General features: G+C 42.4%; 1 protein-coding gene across 1 annotated transcript in view; it reads left to right on the forward strand.

Annotated features, from left to right (window-relative positions):
* The window catches only part of eif4g3a (eukaryotic translation initiation factor 4 gamma, 3a), a 51,683-nt gene that overhangs the window by 23,581 nt on the left and 13,669 nt on the right, over positions 1-14,433 (forward strand). The window contains 12 exon segments of the mRNA XM_051074647.1: positions 517-790; positions 1,523-2,305; positions 3,386-3,474; positions 4,735-5,023; positions 5,167-5,291; positions 6,817-6,936; positions 7,797-7,952; positions 8,378-8,575; positions 9,196-9,342; positions 9,476-9,712; positions 11,284-11,388; positions 14,059-14,197. Of these exon segments, the coding sequence (XP_050930604.1) occupies positions 517-790; positions 1,523-2,305; positions 3,386-3,474; positions 4,735-5,023; positions 5,167-5,291; positions 6,817-6,936; positions 7,797-7,952; positions 8,378-8,575; positions 9,196-9,342; positions 9,476-9,712; positions 11,284-11,388; positions 14,059-14,197 (2,662 nt within the window).

Raw genomic sequence — 14,433 nt, forward strand, 5'->3', positions numbered from 1 at the left:
AGCAGGGCTCTGAGTCATGGTATCGAAGCAGAACGCTATTGTAACTGACACATTTTAATAAATGAAATAAACCAAGCCCCAATTATACAACTTTCCTGGATTCTGAAGAGGGATGTTTTGACTTCTTCCTCCCTGTGTCCTCCTGTGGATGTTAACAGTGTCTTTCCTCTCTTTTTCTGTCTTTTTGTGCTCCCTTTGATTTCATTTCTTTATGTATCTTCCCCCTTTTCTCTGTCCTTCGTTCTGAGCCGTTCCCCTCCTCCTGTCATTTTTCCCGCATTGATCTTCATTCTCCGTCTCGTTCCTCCCGTCTTGTCCTTCATTGCTGTCCTCTTATAATCTAATCATGCCCCATTGGACTCCTTATTTCTGCTTAATCCCGCATTCGGGCTTGTTTTGTTTATTTGTTTGTATGCGTGCTTGCCTTCATCTCTGTGCCGTCTTTCTGGTTTTCTGTGTTGCTAGTTTTTATGGCCGCACCCTCATTATCCTCACATTTTCTACCTCAAATCGCAGCAGCAGCTGAGCAGCAGCCAGACTCCAGAGCAGCAGCCGCAGCAGTCGCAGTCGCAGTCGCAGCAGCAGCAGCAGCAGCAGCAGCAGCAGTCGCAGTCGCAGTCGCAGTCGCAGCCGCAGCCTCAGCCTCCTCAGCCTCCTCAGCCACAGCAGGCCCACCCTGGAGGCTATACATTGGAGCCCCCACAGCCCCAACAGCCCTCACAGCCCCAACAGCCACAGCAGCCACAGCAGCCGTTGACAACAGGGGCTTCAGACACCAAACCAGGGCCAGGTCCGCCCCAGCACCCTCGCTCTTTTTTAAAACTACATCCACAGCTCTTGACAAGAAGGAGTACCACTTTTAACAGTCTGTTCTACAAAAACAGCTGTAACTAGAGTTTCATGTTGAAATTGTAAAAATGTAACATTAGACCTTCATTAACCTGCCAGGTCATTGCCTGTCATGTCAGGCAATGTCATCTTTAGTTTTATTGCCCCCCCTCATGGAGCAGCCTTCCTTCAAATCATCCTCTGCTCAAACAATGATCTCCAAAAACTGTGCTGTCACTTTTGTTTTTCCGAAAACACACATCACACTGAATGCTTTCACTTTCATTTCACTTACAAATCAGAGTGTGGTGTCAGCAGGGCAGCCTGCTTGTCCAGTAAGTAGCTGGAACATTTTGCACTGTTCTCCGAATAAGTTTTGGAAACCGTTCAATCTCTTTGTGCATGTTTCCTGTCTGGTTTGTTGACCCTGGTGCTGTCACAGTCCTGATCTCTTACTTGCAATATGCAATTTAAATTGTTTTACTTTATGTTTTACTGATTTTATTTAAAATAATTGTACACAAACAAAAAGTTCATTAGTTTATATGCTACTGAGAAATACAAAGCCCTGTTTCCATGCAAGCATCTTTTCATGTGATCTATTTAATTAACTATTAAATCTAGTCCATGATATGAATATTATGTTTTGCTTATTCTGAACACATGTATTTATCTGTACTCTTCTTCCTCACAGATGATATGCCAAAACTGGAGCCAGTTGCCCAGAAGTCTTCCTCACCAGGGCTTGTGCAGCCTGAAGCCCCCGTGGAGAGACTGAAGGCCAACGCACCTGTAACTGAGCCCACTTCTGCTATTGAACCAGGGCTTCCCTTCCCCGCCTCGCTGACCACCCCCGCCACTCTGCCACTTACAGCGGCCAACACCAGTGAACGTCCCTCGGTCAGGGAGTCCACTGCTTCAGCCTCTTCTTCTTACTCGTCCACAGCCGGGGAGCAGAAACCCTCTCCGGCGCCACCTCAGACTCCCAACACAGACAAGCCTCTTTCAGATGCCCCAAGAACTCTGGCTGCCTCGCCTGCACCAGCCCCCAAGGCCTTGAATGGCCTTGCAGAGTCTGGGACTGAGCTAGACACTGCGGCTCACGAGCCTTCTCTTATGCCCCCTGCTGCACTCCAGCCCCAGGCCTCTGCTCCTGCTTACAGAGAGGCCTCCTCCTCTGAAACTTTGCCTTCTGACGTGAGGCCAGAGGTTCCCATTGCTGCTGCGCTCGCCCCTATGGCACCTGTGGCTGTGGTGCCAGTCACCCTGACCTCTAGCCCTGCCCCAGCTTTGCCAGTAATGCTCCCCCCCGGCCTTCCGCCTCTAGTGCAGGCCACAACAGAGGCCGACGAGCCCAGCAAATCCTTAGACACTAAAGACCTTGTCCCCAGAGTTGGGGCAGAGGCACACGGTGGCATTACTGACAGCAAAACAGAGCCCCAGCATCAAGCACTCATCAGGAAGAGTCCCACTACAGGTATTGTATCTGTTGCATTTCAGCAGCTGTAAAATTCATAGATAATTTGATTCAGTTTTAACCTGCCAGAGGAGTAATTGCTCTCTGGAGGGTGTTTTTTTTTTTGTACGACAGGGCGGCCTAAAATGAGAGGTTGTTTTATGAGCCTGCCACTTGTTTATGGTATTATGCCTAAATAGTAAAATTAAGTGGCCCTGTGATACACTAGGGTGTTTTATGAACGCCCATACAGCACCCACTGCAGATAATCTCTCAACAAATGCTTCGCTGATACAGTTGATCTCCCTTCATATAGAACAAACTCCACACATCCAAAAAATCCTGGAAATCACAAGAAATGTTTTAAATTTTTATCAAAATTATTTTCATATTTATATTTGCCCGAAACAAACACAGGCTTTCTCCAGAACCAAATAATGTTTAACAAGTGGGAGTATATTCAGAACATGTTTGTCTTGTAAAAATTCTCCACAAAGTTGTGTGTGACTGAATGTCCTCTGAGTCACACATGTACATGTCACAGTACCACCCAGTGTGACATAATGTAGCTCAGAGTACACCGCAGAGAAATACCTGACAGACAGGTAGAACAGAAAGTTATCAGCGTCTGCTAATTCTTCTCTCTACAGAATGAGGGAACATTGTCGGGTTGTTCTGTCAAAGTCATGAGAGAGGTCACTTATTCTAGCCCATGTTATTTCATCATGTTATTGTTTCTTATATGTTATAGCAACAATCATTTATGACAAATACCTGAGGGCCCATGAGTGAGGAATTTAGAATTTCTATTTATCCTGCTTTATCTGCTCTGTCAAACAGTATTTGCAAATAATGTTTGTTTGTTTTGTTTGGTCAGAAATGAGTGAGGTTTAACACTTAAAAGCATTTAATATACATTTCTGGCTTTCATCATATTGACAGGACTGTACAACAGCTGTAACGTTTGTTTATACAGATTCATTTATCTTACCATCACTGCTTGTTGGACACAAATTTCCCTTTTTAAATCCATTGCGGTTATGCTGTTTTACTGACCGTCAGTGGCTGACTGCACGTTCCTGCGTTTGTTTTGTCCTGCAGTAAATCAGACGGCTTCTGCTATACCAAAGACCTGGAGGAAACCAAATGAAGGGATCTCTGCTGGAGACGCACCTCAAAAGGAGGACGAGGTGAGAAAAGAGGCCCACTGAAGTACCACACTGAAGCTTCAAAACATAGATAATTTCACCTCCAAATAGCTGGTATTTCATTTTGGTAGAAGCCTTTTTTAAAACAACTCCCAAGTATCAAAGGAGCGAGACAGAGCGGGTCAGAGGGAAGAGGAAAGGCACAATAGTTCAAGTGGAAAATGTTTCCACATGTGCCATTGGGGAAGCAGACATAAATGACTTTAGGGTGTTGTTATCGTCCGAGAGCGACAGCGAGGGGTTATCCATCATCTTCATTGCTCACCCAGCCCACTGTATGTAAAATCAGCTCTGTCTCACACTCGTTTCCTCTCTTTTATTGTTTTGTTCTGGGCTTGTAGCCGTGGGAGAATTTTCACACCACCAGATACTGGTGTTGCAGACTGTTAAATGGCTTCTTTTAGTCTGCACTGAATAAGCACTATGGGGTTATACAGCCGCACTACAGCTGCAGTGATAAGTCTTTTATTGAATTTGACAGTTGATTAATCACTTTGGTAGTTTAAGCAAACATGCCAAAATATTTAGTGGTTTCATTTTCTCAAACTGTTAGCATCTGTTGCTTTTATTGGTCAAATATGATAGAAAATAAAACATCTCTGAGTTCTGGACGTGTTGATCACAGTGTCATTTTACGCCTTGGGAAATTGTGATGCATGTTTTTTACTACCGACATTTTACAGACAAATGATAGACCAAATGATTAACTTAGAAACTTGTCACACTGGTACATTTGTGTTTCTTTTGGCAACATTTTTTTTCTTTTAGAAGAGCAAACTCAGTATCTTCTACTTGAATAAGCCTATTGTGCTTCTATATTTTTTCCCTTCTCTGTCTTTCGTGTAGCATCTCTTCTCTTACATCTACAAAAAATTTCATTTCATCACTTCCTAACCATCCCCCAGAATCCCCTGCCTTCACTCAATTTTTTATTCATTCATACCTCAGTTTCCCTTCTCTTCATGTGTCCACCCCTTTCACCTACTCTACAGATGACCCCTTTACAGCCTCGTAACCGATAATTATGGACATTCTAATTTAGATAAATTGTGATGCTAGTAGTTTTTGAATGTGGTGGACTGACAGCTCTTTTGTACTTTAAATCCCCCACAAGACACTCCGAGAGAGCTACCTGACAGCAGCCATTGAGCTTTTAGGGATTAATTATTTTGCTAAATGATAATAAAGCAGGGCATAATGCTTACCGACAAATGCTGAGAATCTGCAAACTCCTCCCCACAGGACGAGCCGAGGCCAGCGGATCAACCTGCTGGAGACCAGGCCCTGCAGTCAGCTCCACTGAGCAGCAGCCCTGTGCCCCTGCCGTCAGTCTTCACCTCCACCCCTGCTCCAGCCCCTGCTAGCAGCCCAGAGGCTGACAGAAAGCCTGCCGCCCCAGAGGAGAACGGCGAGGCTGAGATGGAGCCCATGAGGAACGGAGCAGGCCACACCTCAGAGACGGAGAGCAGCGACAGTGGAGCCGCCCCTGGAGACAAGGAGAACTCAACGGGGGCTCCACAGGACATGGAGGGTGAGACAGACCTTCTTCCTTGGACAGATGAGGAGACAGAAGTGACTAAAGGCAAAACTTGAATGTAAAAAGCAAGTGTGTAAAGCTGCTGTGTTTACTCTGTTTCTCTTTCTTTCCCTCTTAAACCCTACTTGGTGGTCCAGACTTGGCTGAGCCCAGTGGGAAGCGTCAGTATGACAGGGACTTCCTGTTGGGCTTCCAGTTCATGCCTGCCTGCATACAGAAGCCTGAGGGGCTCCCACCGATCAGCGATGTGGTGCTGGACAAGGTAAGTTACAGAAAGCCCTGCAATCAAATTCATAGACTGTTAGACAAAAAGATTGTACAGTGATTAAACCTCTAACAGCCAAGTGTAGATAAATCGATGGATGGAAGTGTCATCTGTATGGTCCTGTGCTGCAGTTTCAAAATGAGGAACTATCTCGAGAGGTCTCTCTCTATAAATGTGGCTGCAGCTAATATTTATTTCCCTTATCAATTACTCTGATGATCATTTTCTTGATAAATTGATTGTTTTCGTCAATAAAAGTAAAATGTCAGTTTTCCAGAGCCAGACGTCTTGAAGTGTCATGGTTTTTCTGACCAGTTCACTTCAAAATCCAATTATATTCTATTTGTTGTCCATCACTTATGTTGGAGACACTAGTGAGCTTTTGGCATTTTTTGTAGAAAAGATTACTTCAATTGGTTTGAGTAGATTAGTCATCTGGCAAAATTGTCAAGCATTCAGTGATTCCAGTTTCCCTAACGTAAGGATTTGCTGTTTTTATATCATTGTCAGTGGGTTTTTGACTGTTCATTTGTTGAAAATCTTACCTCAGGCCCTGGAAAATTATAATGGGCAGTAATTTTCTGAGCTTAAAAAGCTGAGTGATTAGGCTATTAAATGTGATGAAATAAGATTGATCAGTAATGAAATAATGCTTAGTTGCACCTTTAGTTATGAATAATCCTCTTAATGAAACATTGTTCTTCATTATTGGCTCATATCAACATGCTGTGTGTTAGACATTGCTCTACTTTGTTAGATTCTGTGCTCTGGATCAAGGATACACCACAGAGAGGTTGATTCATTCCTCTGATCCCCACATATGTATGGGTGGAGCATATGGCCCGCTGAAATGCTGTTTTGATTAAAATCACATTGCTATTATGTCACACTTGGCAGTGTTAAGAGCACATGCCCCTCCCCCCCACCTCTCCAAAAAGAACAACCAGACCGGCGAACAGTTGATTGGTAGAGTCCCATAGTCTCATATTCTCTGTGGGAGATGTTGAAATCTCACTGGAAATGAGTGTAGAGGAAGTCAAGGACAGCTGAAAGACAAAGAGCTGGATTTGTTCTTCTCTCCTCCCCCACAACTATCCTGCTCTCTCCTGCGTTCCTTTCTTCCTTCCTTCCTCTCCACATCTGGTTCTGACTTCTCTCCCTGAACGGCCTGCTGAACCCAACAAGAACAATTTATCACCAGTACAGTGAAAACACATAAACCAAAAGCTGGTAATGTGGTATGAATGTCATTTACAAGAAGTCACCTTTAAGGGACCACTGGGTTAGAAATGAACACACACACACACACACACACACACACACACACACACACACACACACACTAGGCTGACTCCTTTTACCCTGTTGCCAGTATTATTAGGGGATAACTGCTCCCCCTGCTGTTCAGCTCATTCTGACTGTGTGTGTCTGTGTCTGTGTGTGTGTGTGTGTGTGGTGTGTGTGTGTGTGTGTGTGTGTGTGTGTGTGTGATGATGTGCTCTGTATGTTCTGTGTCATACAGATGAACCAAAACAAGTTGCCATCCCGAGTGGTGGATTCCAGGGTGATTTCCAGAGGACCCGATTTCACACCTGCCTTTGCAGATTTTGGCAGGCAGATGACCGGAGGACGAGGCGCTGCGGTGAGTCACACATGCACACACACACATATCCCTTTCTGCCAAGTCATTCATAAAATCGCACACAAACACACACACACACACCCACTTTCTACCTCCTGTTTCTCTTGCTCAAAATAGATAACATGCCACTTTTTAAGTCGGGAAAAATGTTAATTGGTACAAACTCAGCTTTCAGACTTTTCCTTAATGATTCATAAAATTATATTGGAAGTCAGTGACCTGATACCATTTGAGAAGCTTAGTCCCAGCTGATGATATTTAATTCACCACGTAAAAATCTCAATGTTTGTTGTGAGCATTTCAGAGATACTTTAACAGAGTTAGTCCAAGAAATAAGTGAGAAAATTGATACTGCTCATATCTCTGAGTATAAGTCTACAGTGAGGAGAGGATTAGCTTAGCTGAGCATAAAGAATGGAAGGCAGACCTTTTTAAAACTTCCAATAGAGCCAGGCTGACTGCTTACCCATTGTTTTCAGTCTTTGTGCTAAGCTAAGCTAAACGGCCTCTAACTGTAGCTTCATATTTACCGCACAGATAAGAGAAGGGTATCAATCTTCCTATCTAACTTAGCATATAAGAGAATTTCCATTCCTTTAACCCACTCAAGAGAAGCAGCATGTTAGAGTGAACCACTTCTGCTAGACAATATATTAGGTCAATGATGTGGCCTTGCTCTGGTATGGCAGGTTAGATGTTTCACAAGGTAATGAGTAAGTCTTCTGCTGCACATGACACTTAAAATTGCAAGAAATTGTCATCTAAATTATATTAATGTTGGCCTTCATTTAACCAATACAAATGGTAGTAATGAGGAGTATCTATATATGTGTCTTTTTTTCCTTTCATTGCATGCACAGCTTATGAATATTGGGGCACGGCGGCCTCCACCCAGGAAGATCATCATGAACGTGTCAGTGAACGATGATATTCAGCTGAAAAAATCAGAGAATGCCTGGAAGCCAGGCATGAAGAGGGAGGGCCTCGCTGAGGATCCTGAGACACAGAGAACACAGGTAGAGCCGAATATACACACAGACCTATGCAAAGACACAACAAGAAACACACAAGGGAGTGGGTGAATAGGAAAATTAGCTACAACCACAAGACTAATTTTGAAAGTTGGTGATCCATAAAATCCACTTGATCGGAAAATTTTTGAATTACTGGAAATTCTAACACTTTAATTCTGTAAATATTGGAAAAGCAGAATGAGTGCATAGTTATTACTCAGTGAAAGATTTAACCTCCCACACGATGAAATGACTTCACATAATTTCCTCTTCCAACTTTTCATGGGAAATAATGTCTTTGCCAAAAAGCACTAATGATCGTAGCCATACAACAGTTTTTCATGTCGTGCTTCGAGTTGAGTGATTGATTGATTGTTGCGATCGATGACCTCAGTGATTGACTGCCTTTCATAACCGATTCCCCTCAGGAGCTCTTCAGGAAGGTCCGCAGCATCCTGAACAAGCTGACGCCTCAGAAGTTCAACCAGCTGATGAAGCAGGTGACAGACCTGACCATCGACACGGAGGAGAGGCTCAAAGGCGTCATCGACCTGGTCTTTGAGAAGGCCATCGACGAGCCCAGCTTCTCTGTGGCCTATGGAAACATGTGCCGCTGCCTCGCCACGGTAAGAAGGTCACCATGTTGATTAGAATGGGTGAAGTGTGTTGGCTTTGAGATAAGAGAGGGTTGTGTTTGTAAGGTCAGTGGTTTAAATCATTAGCTTTACATCTCCACATACAGTCAACAACTTGCTAAATATTAACACAGCAAACAAATCAATTGGTTTAGATTCAGCTCTGCCTGCAAGCTAACTCAATACAGTGTGATGTCATTGTTCTCAATTTTTGATAACTTGCAAGAAGAAACTGTTTGATGTTTACTAACTTCAGGAGACCTCTTTTACACTGTTTGTGAAGAAACTTGTTGGTACTAAAGCGTCAAACAGATCATGGTTTATTAAAAATGTGTCTCCTCACTTATAGATGCTCTGTTAACAAGAATTCGGGAGCAGCATTTAATTTTTCTGTCTGCAATGAGTTTACACACACACACTTTACACATATTATGCATTAAGATTAAAATAATGAATGGGACTAAATTTCTAAAAAGTCCAAGATAACCTGCAGAAAACTCCTGACACCTGATTCCTTGTGTAGTGTAAAACATTTTTAAAGATTTAGTTCAATACTTAACTCATTTTTATACTTAAGTTTCTCCACTATATCTTCTACTGTCCATGTGCAGCTCAAAGTGCCCATGACAGACAAACCCAACACCACAGTGAACTTTCGCAAGCTGCTGCTAAACCGCTGTCAGAAGGAGTTTGAGAAAGACAAGGTGGACGACGTGGTGTTTGAGAGGAAGCAGAAGGAGCTGGACTCTGCTGCATCGGTACGTGGGATGCCTGAATTAATCCTTTACCAAAACATTTTTATGACAGAGGTGAATGAAACTCCTAAATCTATCTCAACTTTGGCAAAGAGGCTTTGTGAATAAGTTCCAAGTATTCCTTGGGTCCCCTCAGGCGACAGAGCGCGAGCGTCTTCAGGAAGAGCTGGAGGAAGCCAAGGACAAGGCCCGGCGGCGTTCCATCGGCAACATCAAGTTCATCGGCGAACTCTTCAAGCTCAAGATGTTAACGGAGGCCATCATGCATGACTGTGTGGTGAAGCTGCTGAAGAACCACGACGAGGAGTCTTTGGAGTGTCTGTGCAGACTGCTCACCACCATCGGCAAGGACCTTGACTTTGAGAAGGCCAAGGTGAGCTGAAGAAGTCAATACTCACACTCAACACTGCTAGGTTTGTGCTTAAAGCAAGTAGTTTTAAGTCTTTATGTTAAGCTAAGCTAACCACCTGCAGGCTGTAGCTTCATATTTACCGTATAGACGAGTGGTATCAATCTTGTCATCCAACTCTCTGAGAAAAAGTGAATGAATGGGTTTCCCATTTTAATTTGTGAGAAACTAGCTTCATTCATCAGATCACTGTGATTTCAGTTCACAAGAGAAAGCAGCCTCCAAAACCAGTGAAGAATCTCTTGTTTGTCAGTGAATGTAGAGTACATTAAAACAGCATGTTGTCACTGGCCACACATGGAAAGCTTTAAATATATTCACTAGAATAAATTACAGTTGATTGTTTAGCAGATTTTTTCCCTATTCAGCTGCGTCACTTGCTGTAATGTTAAATTTTGTTGCGTCATACACTTTGGCACAATCTCAGGTCTGTTGGTGCGATGTGCTACACAAAGTCTTTCTGTTCATAATATATTTACAGGCTCACAGGCACCACAGTGAGACCTTTTTTTAACTTTAAGATGTTGACTTGGAGGGAAGATATTCATGTTTGCAGGGATAAAGTTATGAGGTGAACATTTTGTCAGCAGCTCTTTGACATGAGTACAGCCAAAGGGCAGTACATGTCAGTACGTCTCTGCTAACATTCCACCAAGATAAAATTCCTGGTAATTTTCATAGTAATTTAACTGATTCTGCAGGTGACTGATCCACAGCAACACCACTTTCCGAGACATAAAAGAGAAGGTTCTGGTGGGATTCGATCCCACACCAGCTGGGCTACATTCAGGCAGAGGAGAAATTGTTTATGTAGGTTATGAGGAAATAAGAATATCCCCCCATTGTCCCTGCTCTGCTTTGTTCTGTCTGAATGGGTCTCCTGTAGACATCAGCAACTTCAAGCCAGAGTCCTCAGATGCTTGGAGAGACATAACTGACCTGAGGGTCTTTCTGCTCTCCCTCTGTGCTGTACTGTGATGTGCGGTTCGATCCTCATCATCTACCAGTCACTCTGCAAAAGGAAAGCCCTCTGACCACAGAAACTGAAATGAACTTAGCACAACAACTTAACTCTGCTTTATTGTCTTTTTTTGTTTGCCACTGGAAGATGTTTGCACTCTTTACTAGCATTTAAGTGCATTTTCTTTACATTAAATCCTACAGGAAGTGGTCACAAATCATCCATCTTGTCCTTCGGATGAGTTTCATCCTGTTTAATGTGGTAATTTCCTGAACATGGACGTTTTAATGTCGGACCATTACCAGTGAATTGGATCCGTTCTTTTTGGGCTATTACAATTTTTGCGCTGGTGTCTCCCAAAATGTTCCAATTTAATCTTGGGCGGTCTGTATGGCTCCTGCTCCAAGTAATAAAATGAACAATTGGTCTGACTTAGTGAAATAATGTGGAAAAAATCCCTGAAACCTGCTTTCTGCTAGGTTGAATAGAGACATAGAGAATATAACCTTCATGTCTCAAATTAACCAGCTCTCCCTCTCTTTCCCTCTCTCTTTCTCTCCCTCTCTCTCTCCAGCCTCGAATGGATCAGTATTTCAATCAGATGGAAAAAATCGTCAAGGAGAGGAAGACATCATCTCGGATACGGTTCATGTTACAGGATGTTATAGACCTGAGATTGGTGAGTGTGTGTGTGGTTGTGTTATGTTTTTTTTTTTATCTGCGCACCTGCAGAGAGTTCAAACTCCAAATTCTTCAAAGTAACTTGGGTTCACAATGTTATTTTCCCACAGAGGTTTATTTCATTGATCTCTTTGACCCCCCTGTAACATGATATTGGATATTCTGGTCATATTCTGCTAAATGGACATCTACTGCTACTATTGTTATTGAATTTTAACACCTTTTCAGAGAGACTGATGGAGGAAAAACCGGTGGAAAAATACACTGTAGAACAGAAGCAAACCTGAAGCAAATACGCTCTATATCTGTATAACTTTTTATCACTGAGATGCTGCTGATAATACATGATAAAGATTTTTGTTGAGGCAGTATAGACTTTTCATGCCATGGAGTGATTTGTAAAGTTTGCTATTCCTACACAGCCAATATTAGCATTAACAGGTCAGCTAAAACGTCATTCAGTGCCTCCAGCGGTGGAAAGCAACAGCAATGTTTTGCTTTTAGTTCTATCACTTCTTTTCTTCTACTGAAGTCAGTATGCTAACCAGCTAGCCATGGCCCATCTCGTCACTTTCCGATAGCGACTCGCCGTGGTGTCCACACCGCTCTGAAGAAGTAGCACTGCTCAGAGGATGTATCCTAACCTCTTGTATTGTTAACGCAACAATAGCTTAAGCTCTTAGCAAGAAACCACATTTGGCAGCAGTGAAAACTTTCAAATAGCTCCTGTAAACACATGCATTCAGAGGTAGAGGAGGCAGAAGTGGCTTAGTGTGCACATCAACAATTCACTGCACCGAAGATTTTAAAGCTACCATTAGTTCTACCATACATTATCGGACTATGTGGTTAGATGCAACACATCACAGTCAAATGTGATTATTTATTATGTGGGCAGTACTGCTTTACCATTACTAAGTGTTGTTTTGCCAGTGGCTGTAAAACAGGAATTATCAGACATAGATGAATGCAAATATACCAAAGTAGGCGTAAGGTCAGATGGTCTAAATCGCCCAGCCCTGACTCATGCTTTTAATTGCTTTTCTACACAAATGCAGAAAGAAAAAAACACTATTGAGTACTTGCAAAGTTGTCATCATTGTGTGTGTATAATAGTAAATACAGACAGCTGTGTGTGTTTCTTGACATCAGTCCTAGCTGACGAGCTGGCTCTCACTACCAGTAAAAGTCATCAGTCCTTACCCGTGGCTTTACTTTTTAGTGGAGACAATATCTCATCAGCAAAAACACAGCGAGCTCAGATAAATGCAATCTCTCCCTCTTGTAGATGTGATGACCAGAATTATTACACGATGGCCTGAGTCAGCTAGCCACCATGGGTCATGACACTCTAAACTGTAGCAGGTGTCAAGTCAATTTTATTTTTACAGCACAAAATTTACCAAATTTGCCTCAAAGGACTTCACAGTCCATACCTAACACAACAGCCTCTATCAGTTTGGATTAGGAAAAACTGCCATAGAGGCCATGGAATTTCTCCCTCAGGACACAGATACACAGTAGCTGTAGTGTGTTCAGAGTGGACAGAAACATTAATATTCGTCATCATAACATGGAAAATCAGAATGACTAATAAGTAGATTGATCACAATTAAACACATTACACATTCAGTTTAACTATTCATGTTACAATCATGTAGCCATTTGTAATTTTTGACACACATTTATAGTGTTACTGTTTTAGTTCATGTTGTAATAACTGAATTTACACACTGAGCAGATGCAATAATTAGAATTAAAAGAATTTCATTTATTGTCCTGTGTCAGGTCAGACACAATAAAATGGCTGACCTCATACCTCATCTTTGCATTTACCTTCACATACAATGTCTTCACTCATAGATATTTTGACCAGTCTTGCATCTACATGTCAGTACATCATATACATACATAGATACATATAAACTCTGTTTATCTTTATTATTCTGATTAAATAAACCAACTAATAAAGAAGTAGTTGTGTGGGCACATTAATGTTTTTTGGCATCACAACACTGACAAAAAATACAAGGTCTTAGAAAAATAGAAGTAAACAGGGAGCAAAAGACTTAACATTACAAGTGTCATGTAATGCTTTTCCAATAGAGAGACATGCATATTGATTAAACTGTGACTCTCACCTAACACAAGCGTTTTGAATCAATGTCGCTGTCTCTCCTACAAGATGCCGAAAACACAGATTCAGTCCCTGCTGTGCTGTGCTCCTGTCAAATTTGAAATTAAAATGAGCAAGGCTACTTAGGCAGCTCTAGTTTGTTTAAAAACAAAAGCTCTGTGTTCAGCATCGTAGAATGACACAAATATTAATGACAAATGATGGGTTGTTACGTAAGTTGAAAGTGATAACCTTGTTAACAGATCTCTCTGTCACTTATGATCATTGGTTATTTCATCCGTGCGTCACCTGACATTAGGATGTTCCTCTGTGATTGACAACTTCTTCTGTTTATGCTCTGATGTATCTGGCGCTGTAAGATAAAACCCACACATACTCCTAAATTCACTGGGCTGTCATTTGAATGTGCTTGGATAAAGAACAAAGAAATCAGTCTGAAACTACAGCATCTGACTCTGCCGTTTGATTCGAGCTTGAAGTCACTGCGGTTCTCTTTCTTTTTTTTTTTTTTTACCTTTTCTTTACTTTCAGCACAACTGGGTGTCCAGAAGAGCCGACCAGGGCCCGAAAACTATCGAGCAGATCCACAAGGAGGCTAAGATTGAAGAGCAGGAAGAGCAGAGAAAAGTGCACCAGCAGTTGCTCTCCAAGGACAGCAAGAGACGGCCAGGTCAGGCCTGCAGTCTAAATCCTCTTTAAGGCTTAGAATCACATCGGTACAGCTATAGTGACTCAGGAAGCCTGCGAGCATACAGGCAGACTTCCTGTCCCTATAGCCTGCAGAGACGCTATTGTGCCCAACAGCAGACAGGAAGCCCCCCACTCCCTCCCATCTGTTAGCTGACTTATAATATTTCATCATGTATGGCAGTGTGCTACAGAAACAGTCAGAAATGTGCCCTTTTG

This window comes from Lates calcarifer, linkage group LG12 (genome assembly GCF_001640805.2).
Source record: "Lates calcarifer isolate ASB-BC8 linkage group LG12, TLL_Latcal_v3, whole genome shotgun sequence".
Taxonomy (NCBI): domain Eukaryota; kingdom Metazoa; phylum Chordata; class Actinopteri; family Centropomidae; genus Lates; species Lates calcarifer.